The 20,057-nt window shown below is 37.5% G+C and overlaps 1 protein-coding gene across 3 annotated transcripts in view; it reads left to right on the top strand.

Annotated features, from left to right (window-relative positions):
- The window catches only part of KIF1B (kinesin family member 1B), a 135,078-nt gene that overhangs the window by 16,505 nt on the left and 98,516 nt on the right, over positions 1-20,057 (top strand). For all 3 annotated transcript variants that reach the window (XM_024749699.1, XM_024749698.1, XM_024749697.1), the window contains exons 2-8: positions 6,742-6,818; positions 7,562-7,741; positions 10,010-10,075; positions 13,607-13,785; positions 14,367-14,478; positions 17,821-17,898; positions 18,750-18,815. In XM_024749699.1, the coding sequence (XP_024605467.1) occupies positions 6,742-6,818; positions 7,562-7,741; positions 10,010-10,075; positions 13,607-13,785; positions 14,367-14,478; positions 17,821-17,898; positions 18,750-18,815 (758 nt within the window). The remainder of the gene's footprint in view (positions 1-6,741; positions 6,819-7,561; positions 7,742-10,009; positions 10,076-13,606; positions 13,786-14,366; positions 14,479-17,820; positions 17,899-18,749; positions 18,816-20,057) is intronic.

Genomic DNA, 20,057 nt, shown 5'->3' with positions numbered 1-20,057 from the left:
TAAATGTGCCCAGTGAATAGAGGGCTCTTAACTTTTCCTTTCTTAAAATAGGATCTTGGATCTTTTGTGATAACCCTTCCTTTGAGAAAGAGTAATGTCAGCGTGGAAACTAGCATTATTTCAGACTTGGGAGCTCATTGAGTACAAGTACACAGGGCAAAGGGGCAGGGACTACTGGAAGATAGGCAGAAAGATCAGGAACATGGACTTGTCCGGATGGATGTTGTTGTAACATCTGGGCTTTGAGTGATGCACCATCCTGGATGTAGCTATGATATTCAACAGTGATTCAACCAGTTCCTGTATAATCCCTGCTCTGTGCTGGGCATTGAGCCGGGTGCTGAGCACCTCACCCTTCTAATTGAATGTATGTTTCAGGGGAACTACTTGGAAAGATGAATGCTGAGAACATTAGCATCTATTTACATCTTTTGGTGTTTTTACCATATGGCAGTGCCTCTTGGGTGTGTGTCTTGTGTGTGAGGTCAAGAATTTGTTTCATACCTACACAAGAATCGTTACGCGAGGCAAGCTTGTCATATCTGGGACACTGGAGAAAATTTTGCAGCAACAGATTTTAATGTGGTAAGATACCTCCATCTGCCATGAGATTCCATATTTCCTGTGAAATGCAAAGTGTAAAAGACAATTGTAAAGACCTGGGGAGGAAGAGGATTTCTAGTACCTATTCCACTCTTCTGCCCCCAATGTACTTTGCTTTATCCTTGCCCTTCCTGCTGACCTCCATCAGCACATCTTCTTTTGCCTGTACTATTTAAAACCTGGTAATCTTTCCTCTTGTTCCCTGTTTACCTATTACTGCTGTTTCCTAGAAGTTGTATTTCTGTTCTGTAGACTGGAATTTAGATACCTCCTTTCCTGGAGGTTAATGATTCTTGCCAGAAGCTGAATTAGTTGGTTGCTCAGGGAGAAAAGACTTAGTAAGCAAGTGGTATTGAGAGAGCTACATTCCAGTTCACAAATAAGCGTCACCTACTTATGAAGTCAGTACTGTGAGTGATATAGAAAGAGGGGTCATGGTTTCCAGCCACAAAGAAGGGACAGTCTGTAAGGAAAGATGAAACTAACATATTCATTAGTTTTTTGGGTATATATTGAGTATCTACTGTATGTCAGGCACTGTCCTGGGAGCTAGGGGATAGAACCGTGAATGAAACAGAAGTTCTAGTGACTCATATAATAAGTCAGGTGGTCATGAGAGCAATGAAGAAAAATAAGGCAGGGTAAGAGGATGGAGAGTGAAGTGAAAGCTGATTTAAATTAAATGGTCAGAAAAGGGCTGTCTGATAAGGTGATGTTTGAATAGAGAACTGTGAAATTAAGGAGTGGGCGAGTCAGATACCTGGGAGAAAGCATTCCCAGCAGAGCAGTACGTACAAAGACCCTGAAATGAGAATGCGTCTTCAGTAAGAAGGCCGGTGGGATCAGAGTAAAGATTGAATCTTTGGAGAGGAGGTCACAGAGGGAGTGGAGTTTTGTTCAGTGTATTATCGGAAGGTTCACTGGAGGTTTGCCGTGGAGGTGATCCGGATTACGTCTGAGAAGGGTCATTATCTACAGCGTGGAGATGAGACTTTTCAGGGGCTCAGGGGAAAAGTGGCGAGCCCAGTTAGTAGGTATTGCAGTCATCCAGGCGAGAGAGATGGTGAGTTGACCAGGGTGGTACTGATGGTGGTGGTGAGAAGTCGTGGGATTCTGGATACATTTTGAAAGTAGAACTGACAATGTAGATCAGATGTGGAGAATTGCTGGTGGAGGTGGGTCCAGATGTGGAGTATACTGTGTGTCCAGAGAAATCTTGATAGAAGAAGAGGCCTCAGGTGCAGAAGGAGTTTAGAAGGGGTCTTGAGAAGTGGCATGAAATGATGCTTTTTATAGGAAATAAAGCACTATGAAGTATACAGCACTTAAAATAGAGTTATGTTCTGACTAGTCCTCAAAGATATGCCAGGAGTCCATTCCTTGAAGAAAAAGTGTTGATTTATCTGAGACAAACTCTGTCCACTGATAACACCTGACCCTGGGAGGCATAAATATTTGTAATAGCTTTTACATTGGTGAAAATATGGTTTATATGTTGAACATATTCATTAATTACTAGAATTCCATTCATATGTGCATGCTTTCTGGGAGAAAAATTAGAAGTCCTGCACACTGTGTTTTAGCTCAGTTGACTCTGATACAAGAATCACTGTGTTAAATATTGCCCAGTCTTTTCGGTGATAGAATTCTCTCTATATTCTTACTGTGAAAGTTAATAAAATTACTGGTATTTTATGTATATATTGCATAGGTATATACTGTTTTGGTTTTTCCTTTTAGGTTCCTGAAAATGGTACAAGATTTAATGAAATTAAAATTACACATGACCTGTGGAGCACATTCATCTGAGTGCCTGTTTGGTATAGGGCAGTGTAGAGGATCCATAAGACATGGTCCATGTACTGAAGGGATTTTTAATGTGGTAGGAGCACCAGAGATTTGATGGCACATTTAAAGGACTCCAATGTAGTATTTTGACTCTTGCCAAGAAGTAGAATTCTTATGCTTTAGCTTATTTTATCAGTGAACTTTCCTTGCTTTGGTTTAAAAACCACGGAATATGGTTATCATACCCACCAAACATTGGGGGAATTTAAAACAAGATAAAATACCTATTTTTGAAAATTAACATTTGTGTAGTGCTTTACTCATTTAATCCTGTGAACTAGGTATTACCTCAGTTTTATTTTTAACTATTTGTTTGGCTGGGTCTTAGTTGCTGCACGCAGGATCTTCGTTGCCGCATGCGGGATCTTTTAGTTGCGGCATGCGAGCTCTTAGTTGTGGCATGCGGGATCTAGTTCCCTGACCAGGGATCGAACCCGGACCCCCTGCATTGGGAGCGCAGAGTCTTAATCACTGGACCACCAGGGAAATCCCTTACCTCAGTTTTAGAGGGGACACAAAAGTGTAGCAATACCCAAGGTCACAGAAAAATCTAAATCTATATATATCTATATCTATCTATCTATCTATCTATCTATCTATCTATCTATCTATCTATAGATAGATAGATAGATATATTTTTTGGTTGTGCTGTGCGCCTTGTGGGATCTTAGTTCCCAACCAGAGATTGAACCTGGTTCCTCAGCAGTGAAAGCTCAGAGTCCTAACCACTGGACCATCAGGGAATTCCCTAAATCTAAATATATTTCTTAATTGTTCTTACTGATGCTGGTCCTTTGTTTCCAAATCCTATACCCTTTCTATTACATGTTCTCTCTCCCCCTTCCCCATTTTTATTAATGGTTGGAAACATCCTGTTTCTTAGTTGGGTTAAAGGAAGTGAGATCACAGCTGTTATTCAGAAAGAAAAATCCTTTGGTACATATGAAAATATTAATTCATTGTCCATGCAAGTAATAGTGGAGTTCATGGGCTTCTGATGTGCTCAAGCGCTGTCATTAATATTTTATCCTTATAACAGTTTTTTTCCTTTGCAGAGTTTTGGAGTTTAAAAAAATTTTTGCTAGTAAATATTTAAAATAGTCAAGATAATACAATGTATATGTAAATATAAAGAATAATATAAAACAACTCTGTAACTGCCACCCATTCTAACATATAGAAATGACCCATACCTTCTGAGTCTTTCTGCTTACACCTTTCCCCCCCTAAGTCAGGTAACAAGAATATTGAATTTTGCATTTTTCCAAGGTGTCTTTAATATAAATATCTTTCATTTAGGAATTAAAATCTTTTAAATATTGTGGGTAAATTTCATCTTGTTTGACATAACTTATATAAATGGCTCTTTAAGATTATATTTTGATTTACTTATTTATGTTAAAGATATTTTTGTTGCCTGGAGGCAGTTATTTAAAAGGCAGTTTGGTATAGTCTATACAGAAGTAGAAATACAATGTTGTACACATGAAAGTTATCTAACGTTATATACCAATGTTACTTCAATAAAAAAGAAAAAAGGTTGTATCTTTCTTATCTTTCTTTGTATATCTAACACTTAATACACAGCAAATGTGCCCCAAAAAAGTTTGTTAAATGAATTCATGCATCCATGTGCTGAGTGGAATGCATAATAGCTGGAAAGAAAAAAATAGATAAAAATAAAAAGCAGCTTGGTTTTGAAGATGGAAGTTAGGAAAATTTATTAGTTTCAGAAGTTTCAAAGATCTGGGAGAAGGGTATATTGAGGAAGAGGAAAAGGATTTCGTGTGAATCAAGGAAGTTACTCACTGGCATAGTTTTTCTTTTCCTTTACTAGAGAAAAGGGAACAAAGGAGTAGGATCTGAAAACTTGCCCTTTCTTAAATCGTTCTTGGCAGAATTGGTACTACCAGTGAGTAGCTAAAGATTTAATGAAATGCGGCTTAAAAGTTTTATGACAGTGGATTTCCTAAAGGTTAGAAAGTGTTTTTTTTTTTTGCGGTACGCGGGCCTCTCACTGCTGTGGCCTCTCCCGTTGCGGAGCACAGGCTCCGGACGCGCAGACTCAGCGGCCATGGCTCACGGGCCCAGCCGCTCCGCGGCATGTGGGATCTTCCTGGACCAGGGCACGAACCCGTGTCCCCTGCATCGGCAGGCGGGCTCTCAACCACTGCGCCACCAGGGAAGCCCAGAAAGTGTTTATTTTAACCGTGGTTTCGAGTGATGAAGTCTACTTCAGAGGTCATACCCTATATATTGTTATTGTCCTCATTGCTGAGCCACTGAAACCTGGAATCTGGTTCACGAAGTATGACACTAATTTCTGTTTTCTTGGTAGAGTTTGTGTGTGCTCTTTCATCTTTTAGGAACTATAATTCTCATAGTTCCTAGTTTCAGATGTTGTAAGGAGAGTTCTGAGCAATGCCTGTGATACAGTTTGGGGGGGCAGTGGTCATAAATGTGCATTTACATGCACATATGTATGCATATGCATAGAAATGCCTTACCGTGTTTGCCTTGGTGATCGCCGCATGTAGGGAGTATTTAATTGTTGGGTGACTGGGCTCAGGAACTAGACTCTCCAAACTCACATCCTGAATCGCCACTAGCTAGCTCTGTAGCCTTGGGTAAGTTACTTAACCTCTTTTTGATGATTTCTTTATAAAATGGGGATAATAAAACATCTGCCGTATTGAGTGGTTGGGAGGATTAAACAGGTTTGTGCACAGAAAGTACTTAGAGCTCAGAGTAAGTGCTCCATGGATGTTGGCTATTATTTAAATCTTGTAGGTAGTGCCTTTTGTTTAGAAGTGTGCTTCTTTGCTTAGGCTACCATTTGTGTGTGGGGAGATGTTCTTTCTAGAGCCATGTCTCCTTGTCACATGATTATGTGCTGTGTGAGCCTTGTTAGTACTTCGTCAGCATTTGAGGTTGGAACATAAATGTGGCCATGCCCCGTGGAATCCAGTGAGAGAGAGCTAAGCACCGTAGCAACGGTTGCTATTTGTATCCTGAGCAACAGCTGCCCGGGGCAGATTTATTTTTTAATCCTGATCTCAGATAGCTTGGGATGTGGCCCTGCCTTAGAGAAGTGGATTGGTTGGTCTGGGCTTTGAGGCGATTTCATGACCACATGTTACAGTGATTCTATTCTGTGTGAAATATGAGGTGCTAAAGCTTTGTGTGTGTGAGGGAGGAAGAGAGGCCAAGCCTCAGCATTCAGTCAGTCCCTGAAGTATGTGACTGGGTTAATCACATGAGAAATCACTTTTTAAAAACAATTTTATTTATTTTTTGGCCATGTCGTGTGGCATGCGGGATCTTAGTTCCCCGACCAGGGGTCGAACCCGTGCCCCTGCGGTGGAAGCACGGAGTCCTAACCACTGGACCGCCAGGGAAGTCCCGAGAAATCACTTTTAATATGGACAGTGAGGCTTCATACTTTTCAGTCAAAAGTAATTTTACTGTTTATGACATTCTACAGATGATTTAGAGGTCTGTGTTTCTAGTGTATACATACATCTAGTAACTTACATATTAGTTATTATCAATTGTGGATTTCACAAAAACTATCCTTCCAATGAATGCTTCATTACTAAGTGCTTTTCTTTTCTTTTCTTTTTTTTTTTTTTTTTTGCGGTACGCGGGCCTCTCACTGCTGTGGCCTCTCCCGTTGCGGAGCACAGGCTCCGGACGCGCAGGCTCAGCGGCCATGGCTCACGGGCCCAGCCGCTCCGCAGCATGTGGATCTTCCCGGACCGGGGCACGAACCCGTGTCCCCCGCATCGGCAGGCGGACTCCCAACCACTGCGCCACCAGGGAAGCCCCTAAATGCTTTTCTTAAGTAGATGATAGGATCTTTAAAAAGTGTTTGTTTTAAATAGTGGTTGGATTAATTCAGTAATTTTCTAATTTTTATTTCTGTTATATTGAAATATTTCAAGCCTTATGAAGCACCTTGAAATAGTAACATGGTCCATTTCCAAATTTTGTCTGCTAACTTACCTGGGATTCAGTCACAAGACATTTACTGAGCACCTACTATGTTCCAAGCTCTGTTGTAAATTCTGGTGACATCTAGTGAATGTTGTTGGTCTGATTCTATTCAAGTTCTCTATATAGATCCTACCTATTAAAAATGTGATTATTTTTGTTTTTCAATTGCCCAATTCAGATTCAGTGGTATGAATTTACTGATTTGGATGTTTTGAGTTTACAGTATAACATCATGCTGAACTAAACAACATTTAACTGAGTCACTTATAAAATCAAAACATTTTTATCCTCTAGGTATTATTAACCCAAAGAACCCAAAGGAAGCTCCAAAGTCCTTCAGCTTTGACTACTCCTACTGGTCTCACACCTCGGTGAGTGTACCCATGGTGCAGCGTGGTAGAACAGTGTGGGTTTTAAACCTTTTGAAAGAGCCTGCAGGTCCACAGGGAAAGCAAAGATTACCAACATCTAGGGAAATGAAGAGTAAGACCCTTTGCAGTATCCCCTTACTGATTATAGGACCCCAAATCTTGCTGGCTTCTAGGGATTGTTCCTAAACTAGAGTTTGCTTCTGCATCTCTTTGTTATGCATTTTTGTTCTTTTTTTCCTATTTTGTGTTAGAGTAGGAGATGTTTTAAACTATTGCAAAGCCTAATTGCCGGGGGAAGAGCCTGTGAAAGGGGATGGAAAACATTCTTCACTGAAAGCTGTGTTTATTGAGAAATAGCCACACCACCTGGAGCGAATTAAAAGAAATATTTTTGTATGTGGACTTGATCTTTGATCTTTCAGCCCCATTTTCCACTTAAAATTTTCTTGGAGCTCCCTGTGAATGGAAGAGTAATACTTTCAAGGTTATGTAAAATGAAATGTAATCATGTCAGATAATTTCATGTAGGTATTTTTATGTATGGCTGGCCTGGATGTCTCTAATAGTGCCTCTGTGTGTGTGCATTTAATGGGAAAAATAAACTATATGTAGGGGGGACTTAAAAATATATTTTAGGTGATTATTCTGATTTCAAACACTTTTATTTATTATAGAAGTAATCAAATAAGCATAGGAAACAATATGAATAAAATGCCATTTATTTTTCCTTTTAATCCTTACAGCCCGAAGATCCCTGTTTTGCATCTCAAAACCGTGTGTACAATGATATTGGAAAGGAAATGCTCTTACATGCCTTTGAAGGATATAATGTCTGTATTTTTGCCTATGGGCAGACTGGTGCTGGGAAGTCTTATACAATGATGGGTAAACAAGAAGAAAGCCAGGCTGGCATCATTCCACAGGTAAAAAACAAAAAAACAAGAATGAAAAACCTCTGTTCATTATTACTCTTAGTCCTCAATTGCATTAACAATTATTTTTATTAGCAAACATTTATTCAGGGACTATTGTATGCGAGGCACAAAGATAAATCTCTTTCCCTGAGAGGAGCTAACAGTCTGATGGAAAAGACTGATATGTATTCATGTCTGTTTTTAAAGGTGGGAAAGTTGACTTTTTGTAAAGGTTTTGCTGTATATCCAGTGCCATGTTACTTTATCTTTTGAACAATGTTATCAGCTTCTTTAAAAAGTGATAGTATGTGTCAGGCTCTGTTCTGAATCCTGGGGACACCTGGTGAGTGTTGTTGGTCTGATTTTTTTTCCCAAGTTCATATATAGATCACCTCTTAAGAATATGTTTATTTTTGTTTTTTGATTGCCTTATTTGATTGCTTTCCTTTTATCTTGTTAAATTAATTCTATCACTTAAAGCTTGAACAGTCTGAGGTTTTTTTCTTTTTTAAGAGCAGTTAGTCTTTTGATTCTGTATTGTTTGGGAATGGAGAAAAGTCGTGACACAGGTACATTTAAGAAGAACTTCTTTTGCTAGTAACAGGAACATGGTTTGCTTTTATTAATGATATTTGGGATTAATTTTAAAGTGTTCTTTTACTATAGGCCTAGTGTGGCCATTGCTGTATTCTGAAAATAAAATATATAAGGGAGCAATATCTACTTTTTTGAATGGATTACTGGATTATAATTTTAAATTCAGCTATATAATTGAAATGCTTGTTATTAATGAAGATTAGGACATTTTCAGAAAAAAATGAACATACTAGCATGCACGCACACACACACACACACACACACACACACACTCAAATATATTTTTTTAAATTGTGGCTGTGCCAGGTCTTAGTTGTGGCACGCAAGGATCTTTAGCTGCGGCACGCGTACTTCTTATTTGTGTTATGCATGCAGATCTAGTTCCCCAAATCAGGGATTGAACCCAGGCCCCCTGCATTGGGAGCACGGAGTCTCACTCCCTGGACCACCAGGGAAGTCCCTATTTTGTTTTTTAACGTAAAAGGTAATGTCTGTATTAAGACATATATTTGGGAATTGTCCTTCTTTGTGTATAGTAATGGTAATAATTCTAATACTAATTAGAGGAAACATTAAATGTAGCACTCATAGTGTGCCAAGCACAGGTCTAAGTCTTTGCTTTTACTACTATGTATTAACTTCTTTGACAATAAAATAATTGTTTGTAGATATAGCAAGTAATATTAAATAGTCCTTCTATTTCCTTTAATTTATTTGTTATTGGAATTCTTGTATAGTTACATATGTATCTCTTTTCTGGTAGAATTTTTGAATATTTTGTTTTAATGTCAAAGCATGAATTTTTAAGAAGACTTATGTTTTAGAAACTGCTACTTAAAATCCATCTTAAATTCTACTTAGACTTCTAGAGATTCATGAACATATAGTTCATTTTTCAAATGTGTATTGATTGCCTTAATACTAAATATATAGCAAATGAAAATTCAGTGGATTTTTCTTAATTATTCTTATTCAAAACATCACATATTTTAAATAAATTCAAAGGATAGGGAGAGAGAAATTTTATAATTTTCCTGATCTAGAAAAATTGTTTTCTGTTAGAAATGTCACTGTGTAATGGAACAGCCTCTCATAAAAGGGATTGGAATCTTAAGGCAGAGGTAAAGGGGAAAAATTTATAGAGTCAAAATTATTCTCAAAAATACCTTTATTTATTACTCTTTTCAAATAGTGTATATTCTCTCTGTGCATATATGTATGAATTTACAATGTATATAGTAACAGAACATATAATACAATTTATGTCATGATAAATAAGTGTGCAAAATACAGTTTAATAGTAGTTTTACTCCTACAATTATAATACTGATCGTTGAGTCACAGTTAATTCTAGTATAATATGAAGAGTTGAATTCACATGAAGTAAAATCAATGACATTAACAATAGAAGAGACATAATCCCTTCTCTTCCCCTATATGTGGCTTTCTTTCTAAGGAAACATTATTGAGGTGATACTGTTGAGGGACAATAGGGATTAGATGAGAAGAATGTATTAAAAACTTTCCTTTTATTTCATTCAAAGCATTTACCTTTGATGTTGATGCCATTAATATTTAGAGAAAAAAAGAGAAAGGGGATCTCGCTAATCCCTTTAGCACGCATGGGTAATGTAGTACTTCTGATTTATGCTCTTCGTGCCTCTCATTCTGTTTCTACAGTTATGTGAAGAACTATTTGAGAAAATCAATGACAACTGTAACGAAGAAATGTCTTACTCTGTAGAGGTGCGTAAAACTGTGGATTAAAAACAGAGTCCTCTGTGCTCCATTCCCTCAAATGCTACTTTTAAATGGTTCCTAATTATGACTGAGCTATAGATCACTTAACCATTGCCCCAGTTCTGTACTTTGAGGCTATTTGTAAGTTTTGGTTATAATGAAGAATGTTGCAATTAAATCCTTGTTCATAAGTTTGTGGCTTTATTTTCAGTTATTTCCTTCTTATGTATGTTGGTTGTCAGATGGTACATTTGAATTGCCAAATGGCCTTTTGAAAGGCTATACCAATTTTCTATTCCATCAGGAGGGTGTAAGCACCCACTGTGTCCTCGTCAACGTTTAGTAATTTTATTTTTTAATCTTTGCCAATTTAATAAGGGAAATTTTCTCACTCTTAAAATTAGAATTTCTTTGATTAGCAGTGTGATTGAACATCTTGTAAATTATGTATATGCCTGTTTACATTTTGGGATTGCAATGTTTTTGTTATTCATTTGCATGAACTCTTCCCCCTTTAATATTATTAATAATGACTTTTGACAGGCATAAGTTTTTAAAATATATGTAATCAAATCTCTTCTCCTCTTCTCCCCTTTGTAATTGTTTACAATCTTGGAAAGTTATTCTCCATTCAGTGTATATACCCTAGTTCTTTTGAGAAGAGGTCTGTAGAATTACATTATATATGTTAGTTTATTTGATAAACATTTCCACTTTTTTGTACAAGTGCTTTATGAAGCTGTTGTTTTACACATCCCCAATTTTGGTATTCAGTTTCATAGTAGCTGAAGTTATTAAAACATTCTGTTAACATGAGCTTGTTGTTTTGAGAAATCAGTCTGTTTTTTAAGTGACTTCTAGATTTTTAAAAATGTGTATGTTGTGACTTTCTATAGGTCTTATGCAATTCTTAGTTGATCCACTTAGCTGCTTTGGGTTTTTTCTTTACCTTTAAAGTGTTGTATAAATTTCAAAGAATTCTGCCTGGTAACTGTGATGCACCAAAAGGGGAATGTGCTGCTCTAAAAATATGTTTTGTTAAAATGAATTCTCTGAATAGCTTGTCTCATCCTATAACTATTCTTTTTTGAATATTAAATGTATAACAAATGAAAATCAGTAGATCTTTATTAATCATTCCTATTAAAATATAAATTTTAAATAAATTCAAAGGATAGGGAGAGTGACAATGTGATTGAAGTTTTTGAGCTTATAGGTAATAAAAGAAGCTGCCATTTTCTTTCATATTATTCAGAGTTCACAGGCTTATTTGGAGTGCACAGTGTATCCCTGATCCCAGTGTGAACAACAACTGTTGTTCTTCACATTGGTGGGACCTCTACCTCCTCTCCCGCCTCTCTCCCTTCTTTACGCTGCTGCAGCCACACTGGCCTTCTTTTTTCTTTTTTGCTGTTTCTGGAATACACCAGGAACATTCCTACCTCAGTGCCTTTTCATTTACATTTCTTTTGGCCTGAAATTTTCTTTCCTGGATGTCTTTTTTTTTTTTTTTTTCTTTTTAATATTTATTTATTTAGTTGCGCCGGGTCTTAGTTGGGACCGGCAGACTCCTTAGTTTCAGCAAGCGGGCTCCTTAGCTGTGGCATGCGTGTGGGATCTTGTTCCCTGACCAGGGATTGAACCCGGGCCCCCTGCATTGGGATTTCAGAGTCTTTGCCACCAGGGAAGTCCCAGTATCTTTTTGACTAAGTTTTCACCTCCAAGTCTTTTGCTCAGATCATACCCTCTCAATGAGGCTTGCCATGACCACCTTATTTAATTTTGCAACTTGCCCTCTACCCCAGCACTCCTGACCTCTCTTGCTCTGTTCTTTTTTTTTTTTATACTATTCATCACTTCTAACCTACTTTATAATATTTTACTTATTTTTTATGTTTGTTGTTTATTTTCAGTATCCCTTTTAGAATCATAAGCTCATTAGGGCAGGGATCCTTATTTACTGATGTATGCCAAGTGCCTATAAAGTGCCTAGAAGCTGATGGTGCTCAGGGAACTGAATTTGCCAAGTGGGGTCTATGATGGTTGGTTCAGAAGCAGTGATGTCTTTAGATGGATTTGCATATTAGAGAATATGTAACAGAGCACATCAACCTTACTCAGGTTATTTGGGTCCTCTTAGTACCATGCCTGTGTGAAAAGGGACAGCAAGTTTTCCAAGAAAATACAGTATCTTCCTGGGATTCAGGATTGTATGTACAAGTTTTAAGTACACGAGAATGATTAAAGTTGCCATTTCAATTTCTCATCTAGGATAACCTGCTTTAAGAAAGAATATTTGTTGTCCTGTTGTTTTATTCTTGTAATAGATCAATTATCTTTTGAGGGTTTTCAGTATTTTAAAAACTGATTTTAAAATACAGTATAAAAATAGAGCAGATTGAAAGAGAATGGAATGGAGATACAGTTTTATTTCAGATATTCTGAAAGTGTTTCTCTAGAAATTTAAACTTGAAGAATGCAGGAGTTACATTGTATGCTTGAACAACTCAGTGACACAGAAGTGTTTTATTCCTAGGGAAGCATTGTGATGAGGCTTACTGTGGTGAATTTTTCCCACTTCAGAGCCTTGGTTGCTTAGAGGTCTGATCTTGTAGATCCTTCAGAGCCAGACTCTTGAGTGAAGCTCATCTGACTGATGTTAGGAAACCACCGTGTTGGTTTGTTACTTTCCCATGAGGAACAAATATTACCCTGACCAGAACACTCACATTAGCAAGACTGGTATATTATCCTCCTGTGGGCAGACCTCTATTGGAACCCTGTTGTTTTTTTTGGTGAGTATGGAATTGGAGAGGAGTTGATTAGACAAATTAAATGTTCAGTTGCTTCAGATGAAGAAATGATCGTCTAATACACCCCTTTCCATGATAGGAATGTTCTTGCTGATGGGACAAGAATTCCTGAAGTGTACTGTCTGTGGCTTCCCCTTTCCCCAGGGGACTTGGATAGGTCCTCCCAAACAATCAGGTTCCACACTAACCAACGCTTACCCCTTCTGATAGATATATGTTTGGTCACAACGTGGCCAGACTTAAAGTATGAGTCGCAGATCTCTTTTGTCTAACCTGCTCTGAAATATTGATGTTGTTCCTTGGTTTTAACACTAATAGAAACCTTGTTTCCAAGCTTTTGGAGTAACCTCATTGTAATCCCCAATTATTGACAACAGCATGCATTAAAAAAACCCAAAACACTAATAACTGATAAGTTACTACTAAAAATGATACTTTTTCTGCCTAAGACAAGTAGCAGCTATTGTGTGCTGAGAGAGCCTGTTTACCCCCTTTTCTTTCCTGAGAAAGTCAGAAGGCTGGTTCTAACCTACTCAGTTATATCTATGTTACTGGTAATAGAATAAAAGGGACTGGAATTGGTATTTCATGTTGTAAAGGTTACTGATCTCTAATTGTAGAGCTTTTAATAAAAGGTGAAAAGATAAAAAGATTTTAAAATCTTTTTAATGTATAGGATTTCTTTTTCCAAGTCCTCTAAATCACTTTAATAATATGTTCCTAGGTGAGCTACATGGAAATTTACTGTGAAAGAGTACGAGACTTGCTGAATCCAAAAAACAAGGGTAACTTGCGTGTGCGTGAACATCCACTTCTTGGCCCATATGTGGAGGATCTGTCAAAGTTGGCAGTAACTTCCTACACAGACATTGCTGACCTCATGGATGCTGGGAACAAAGCCAGGTATGGTAGGAAATAGACTGATGACTGAGGTCTTTGGTATATTTTGAGGCCTTTTGTTCCTGGTTAAGGATTTGAGACCACATTTATAACTATGAAAGTTGCTTTCACTGTGGAGTCCTCTGATCCTTTGGCTATGCTAGAGAAGCAGGGTCCTCAACATATTTGGTATCCTTCTCATCCAAACAATGCACTGCTGAAACACGTTAGAACTTTAAGTTTTACTATTAGGTTTTCATCAAGTTGTGGTAAAATGTTGGTTATCACATGCCTATGGTAGTAATTGATTCCAGAATAACTGAGCACCTAATAAAGAATAAAAATCAAATGCCTTGGTGGTTTCTAAAGGTATAGCTGGAGTATGAAGAATGATTCTGATGGGGTGCCTTTGGAGTTGGCAGGTAACTTGATAAGTTCACAGATAAGGTATATTGAGAGCAATTTTGTGTAAGTGACAATCTTGTAATCTGAATAAGTTTAAGGCTGTTGCTTGTGATTGTTATGCTTATAATTTGAAGGCTATTGTCATTTTAACATTCATCTAAGGATTCCATTGTCATGTGGTCACATTTATGTTTTTTTAGGACAGTGGCAGCTACCAACATGAATGAAACAAGTAGCCGTTCCCACGCTGTGTTTACCATTGTTTTCACCCAGAAGAAACATGATACTGAAACCAACCTCTCCACTGAGAAGGTAGGAGAACTTCAGTGTCTGGGCTTGAGTTGTGTGGAATGGGGATTTTCAGAAGTCCCTCCTGCTACCTTCTGATTTTGTGGAAGGGAAGAAAGTTGCCCTTTTACTTAATGAAGGGTATTTTATACTTTGCACTAGTCATTTTTATTCCACTCTAAACCAGTTTTGAGCGTGGGTTCTTGAGTGAAATTGCAAGATAGAAAATAAGGTTAAGAAAAAACAATCCAAGACTTTTGAGTCTCAAAAACTGCTCTATGCAATAGAGTTAAGCAGTTGTGTGGGGAAGAAGATCCTTCCTTTTCTTCTTGACTAGAATCTATTAATTACCTTGTTAACTTCTCTGGTATGTGTATTTTACTTTTTTGAGCTCTGATAATGTTACTGTGGAATTAAACTGTTTAAGCAAACAGTTAAGCAGACAATATGTATTTTATTCTTGGGAAAAAAATAACTGCACAGTATTTCTGATGTTCGTCAAATACCTGTACTTGTTAGTTTCTCATTTTCTACAGTGGTTGGTTAAATTTAGTAGACTTCGGGATTAAACTGCTTGCTTTAGATCTTAGCTCTGCCATTTTTCTGCAGTGTTATGTTGGCCAAGTTAGTCTTTGTGCCTCAGTTTCTCTAACCTCACAGGATTGGTGAAGAAGAGTAAATATTAATATAGGGTAAGTGCATCTACTAGTGCCTGGCACAGAGTAGCCACTCAATAAATGTTAATTTTATTGTTATTACTATTAATAATAGACTTACGTTGATTTCTACTCTGCCTACATTCCTAAGTAGCATGCAGCTGGATTTTTAAATCTGAAGTTAGATTTATTGTCCTGGCTGTTATAAAAGATCTTGCCTTATAAACTGAGTACTTTGTGATGCTGATATCACTAAAAACTAAAATCAGCTTTTAGTTGGTGACTTGTTTGTTCATTTTAGCTGAAGATTATTTTTCAAAATAGACTCTTCATATAGGTGATCAAATAACTTGACACTGCCTAGCCAGAGGTTCTATATTAATGTCATTTAGTAGTATTTGTCTGAATGGCACCAAGGAACATGCTATGTGAAAGAATTTTTTCTTTTCTTCCCTGATGTTAAATCTACAAAAATAATGACATTAACCCATAACCATAGCTTCCTTGATAATCTGTTTTGGATACTTTTCTGTAAACTTTCCTGAAGCTTTAAAAAAATTTTTTAAACAACTTTATTGAGGTGTTATTGAAGTGCAACAAACAACACATATTTAGAGTATAAAATTGGATCACATATATATACAGTAGTCCCACCCTTTATCTGCTGGAGATAACATTCCAAGACCCGCAGTGAATGCCTGAAACTGCAGATAGTATCAAAACCTTATATATACTGTTTTTTTCCCATACATTTATATTTAGGATAAAGTTTAATTTATAAATTAGGCACAGTAAGGGATTAATGACAATAATAAGATAGAACAATTACGGTAATATACTGTGATATTGATACGTGAATGTAGTCTCTCTCACTCTCAGAATATCTTATTGTACAAATTTAGTGCCTTTTCCATCTTAACTAAGCAGTTATCACACACTGTGGCCATAACTTTTGCAGCCTGAAGTGCAACAGCAAAACTAGCATGAATTTCCTTTTCCTCTTCACAATTTCACGAATAGAAGATTCATTGTTACCGTAGATATGAGCAACCTCAGCATACACTTAAAGGAAGCACTTTACGGCTTCTCTTTGGTATATCCGAATTACCAGCATTACTACTCTTGCACTTTGGGGCCATTATTAAGTAAAATAAGGGTCACTTGAACACCAGCACTGTGATACCACAACAGTTGGTCTGGTAACTGAGCCAGCTACTAAGTGACTAAGGACTGGGATATGCTGGACAAAGGGATGGTCACATCCCAGGCAAGGACTGGGATAGAGCAAGATTTTATCATGCTGCTTAGAATGACACACAATTTAAAACCTGTGAATTGTTCATTTCTGGAATTTTCCATTTAATATTTGCTGACTGCCGTTGACCATAGGTAACTGAAACTGTGGAAAGTGAAACGGTGGATAAGGGGGGACTACCTGTACACCTGTAAAACCAGTACCACAATTCAGATAATGAAAATTTCTATTACTGCCAAAAGTTGCCTTATACCCCTTCGTAATCTCTTCCATTCTCATCCTCAGGCAATCCCTGATTTGATTTCTGTCACTATAGATTAGTTAACACTCTCCAGAACTTTGTATAAATAGAATCATATAGTACGTACTATTTTCTGCCAGCTTCTTTCAGCTTAGCATAATGATCTAGAGATTCATCTGTATTGTTGTGTGTATCCATAGTTCACTCATTTTCATTGCTGATCAGTATTCCATTGTATAGATAGATCACAGTTTGCGCATTACCTCATCTATTGATGGTCATTTAAATGAACAGTTTTTGGTCATTACAGATGAAGATGCCATGAACATTTGTATACAGGTCTTTGTGTGCATACTTGTTTTTTGTTTCTCTTGGTAAATACCTAGGAGTAGGAGACTTCCCTGGTGGTCCAGTGGTTAAGAATCCACGCTTCTACTGCAGGGGGTGCGGGTTCAATCCCTGGTCGGCGAACTAAGATCCTGTATGCCACACGGTGTGGCCAAAAAAAAAAAAGAATTTAAAAAAAAAGAATAAAAAACAACAACAAAAGATACCTAGGAGTAGGATGGTTGAGTCTTACTGTAGGTGTACATTTAGTTTCTTAAGAATCTGCCAAACTGCTTTCAAAAGTGATTGTAAAATTTTACATTCCCATCAGCAGTGTGTGAGAGTTCCAGTTGTTAGAAGCTTCATTTTTAATATGCCATTTAATGGGTTAATGAGTTTTATACATTTTTATGACATATCATTTTAAAATGTGTTTATCCTAAAATTACTTCTTTTAAACCAAGATAATTGACACGAAATTTTTTTGCATGCTCCTTATTTTTTTTATTTTTTATTTTTTTGCGGTACGCAGGCCTCTCACTGTTGTGGCCTCTCCCGTTGCGGAGCATGGGCTCCGGACGCGCAGGCTCAGCGGCCATGGCTCACGGGCCCAGCCACTCCGCGGCACGTGGGACCCTCCCGGACCGGGGCACGAACCCGTGTCCCCTGCATCGGCAGGCAGACTCTCAATCACTGTGCCACCAGGGAAGCCCCTGCATGCTCTTTAAATTGACTACAGTATGTTTGTCTTCTTATGCCACGTATGAGGTCTAATTAATATTTTTAGTGTTCTCTATGACTTAACCTTTTAATTTCTTGCCTCTAAATGTTTTCTACTTCTACCTTGCTTATTTTTTAATTGCCCCAGTGTTATTGTTCTTTACCAGGTCAGTAAAATCAGCTTGGTGGATCTAGCGGGAAGTGAACGAGCTGATTCAACTGGTGCCAAAGGGACTCGATTAAAGGTATTTATCTTACCAAACAAATAGCCTAGTCAATAAATGTTCTTTGGGAATTCCCTGGTGGTCCAGTGGTTAGGACTCCTCGCTTTCACTGCTGAGGGCACGGGTTCAATTCCTGGTCGGGGAATTAAGGTCCCGTAAGCTGTGCAGCGCGGCCAAAAAAAACAGATTCTATAACACAGGTCAGCAAACTATGGCCAGTAGGCCAAATCCGGCCCGCTGCCTGTTTTTGTAAATAAAATTTTATTGGGACACAGCTACATCTATCTGTGTATTGTCTGTGGCTGCTTTCGTGCTATAGTGATAGGGTTGAGAAGTTGCAGCAGAGACCACATGGCCCACAAAACATTTTACAGAAAAAATTTTCTGTCTTCTGATCTGTAACTTCAATGCAAAGATATGTTACATGATAATAGTTAAGGTGGATTTCATGGTCAAGGTGAAAATTGAATTGTATTTTGAGGAACAGTCAGAATTTGGTTAGATGGAAGTAAGGGACAGTAATGGGAAAGGAATACACAAGATCTAGATGTGAGAACAAGCATGGAGTTTTCTAGAGATATGTTTTCTAGAGATAAACTCATGTCATTGAGTTGTTGGAAGAAGGCTACATCTGTAAGTTTTTGGAGCATAGACATCTTGACGATACTTCAGGACTGTGAGTTAGGCATGTGGTCCTGGCATGTCAACAAGTGGAGAGGAGTAAAGATTGAGGGTTAAAGGAGGTTTTTAGAACTTGTGGTCATAAATAAACAAATAATGCTAGCATATGGTTAATTGTATTTTATGTGTTATATATGATGTGGCAATAGTAGAAATGATCATAATTCTTTTATGTTTGGTGTTGATTTCAGGAAGGAGCAAATATTAATAAGTCTCTTACAACTCTGGGTAAAGTCATTTCAGCCTTGGCAGAGGTGGTAAGTGTTATACTTCATTGCATGAGAAAATTTGTTCAACACATGTACTTGACGATATTTTATGGTGGCTTATGAAGAATGTTCTCTTGGTCCTTTTATATAATCTTGCCTTTCTCCTTTTAAAGCTTTTCAGATAAGATACTGGGTATAACACGCTTTGACTTTGTACTGAAAATAAAAGTGATTAAGGAGAATGAAAGTAAATGTAGATCTGTAAAGGCTAGAATTAAAACTAGGTCTTTGCAAAGACCTAAGGTTTGACTATTTGAGCCTTATTTTATATCTCTCATAAAAACCCAGTGTAGCATTTATTACATATTCTTTTCTATATGACCTTTTCTAGATAGGATACTGTACATTTTAGAGTATTTTGAGCAATTTGCCTTGGTGAATGCTGTTGATTTGTGGGCCAATAATATACTTTTAAAAATAGTTTTATTTTTTCTTATTCCTTAGCTGTGGAACACTAAAGCTGAAACAATTTTTGTATAAGGGGCTTCATTATTTAGGTTAGAAGCTAAGGAACTACTAGGTACTGTATGCTTTAATTTAGTTTAGTACCTCATTTGAATCCCTAAAAAGAATTAAGTGTTTTCTTGCTTGTCTCTGAGAAGTCATATTCAATTTATGACTTAAAATTTAAACAAAATATTTTCTATTTGGTGGCTTATCCTGTGTTTTCATTCTCTTTTAAATGCTTTCATCTGTAGGATAATTGCACCAGCAAGGTATGGTGGGGCTTGGTAGAAACGAACTAGCTGTATAATCAGTTGTGATGATTTTAAATCCTCAGCAGGATATATGGAGGCCTAAGTAGGAATGGGACCTTCAAAAAACTTTTTGTTATTTATTTTCTAGCTCTGGAATTTATAATTGCTGTTTAGGATGACCATGAATCATGAGACTACACACCAAAATTAATTTAGGGAACATGATGTGCTTTGGATAATGAATAAGGGAACAAGAGAGAAATTTGAGGTTGCTTCTATATTGTGTTATCTTATGGTGCTTCTCCTAGCGATCTATAAGATTGTCACTTGAAGAAGTCGCCTATAAACCTCTTAAAGAGCAGTCAAAGAAATTTCTTATGGGTACCATTCTAAAACATAGCTGGGGGGCTTCCCTGGTGGCGCAGTGGTTGAGAGTCCGCCTGCCGATGCAGGGGACACGGGTTCATGCCCTGGTCTGGGAAGATCCCACATGCCGCGGAGCGGCTGGGCCCGTGAGCCATGGCTGCTGAGC

Source organism: Neophocaena asiaeorientalis, unplaced genomic scaffold (genome assembly GCF_003031525.2).
Source record: "Neophocaena asiaeorientalis asiaeorientalis breed wild unplaced genomic scaffold, Neophocaena_asiaeorientalis_V1.1 scaffold275, whole genome shotgun sequence".
Taxonomy (NCBI): domain Eukaryota; kingdom Metazoa; phylum Chordata; class Mammalia; order Artiodactyla; family Phocoenidae; genus Neophocaena; species Neophocaena asiaeorientalis.
This window is presented reverse-complemented; position numbering and strand designations above follow the sequence as displayed.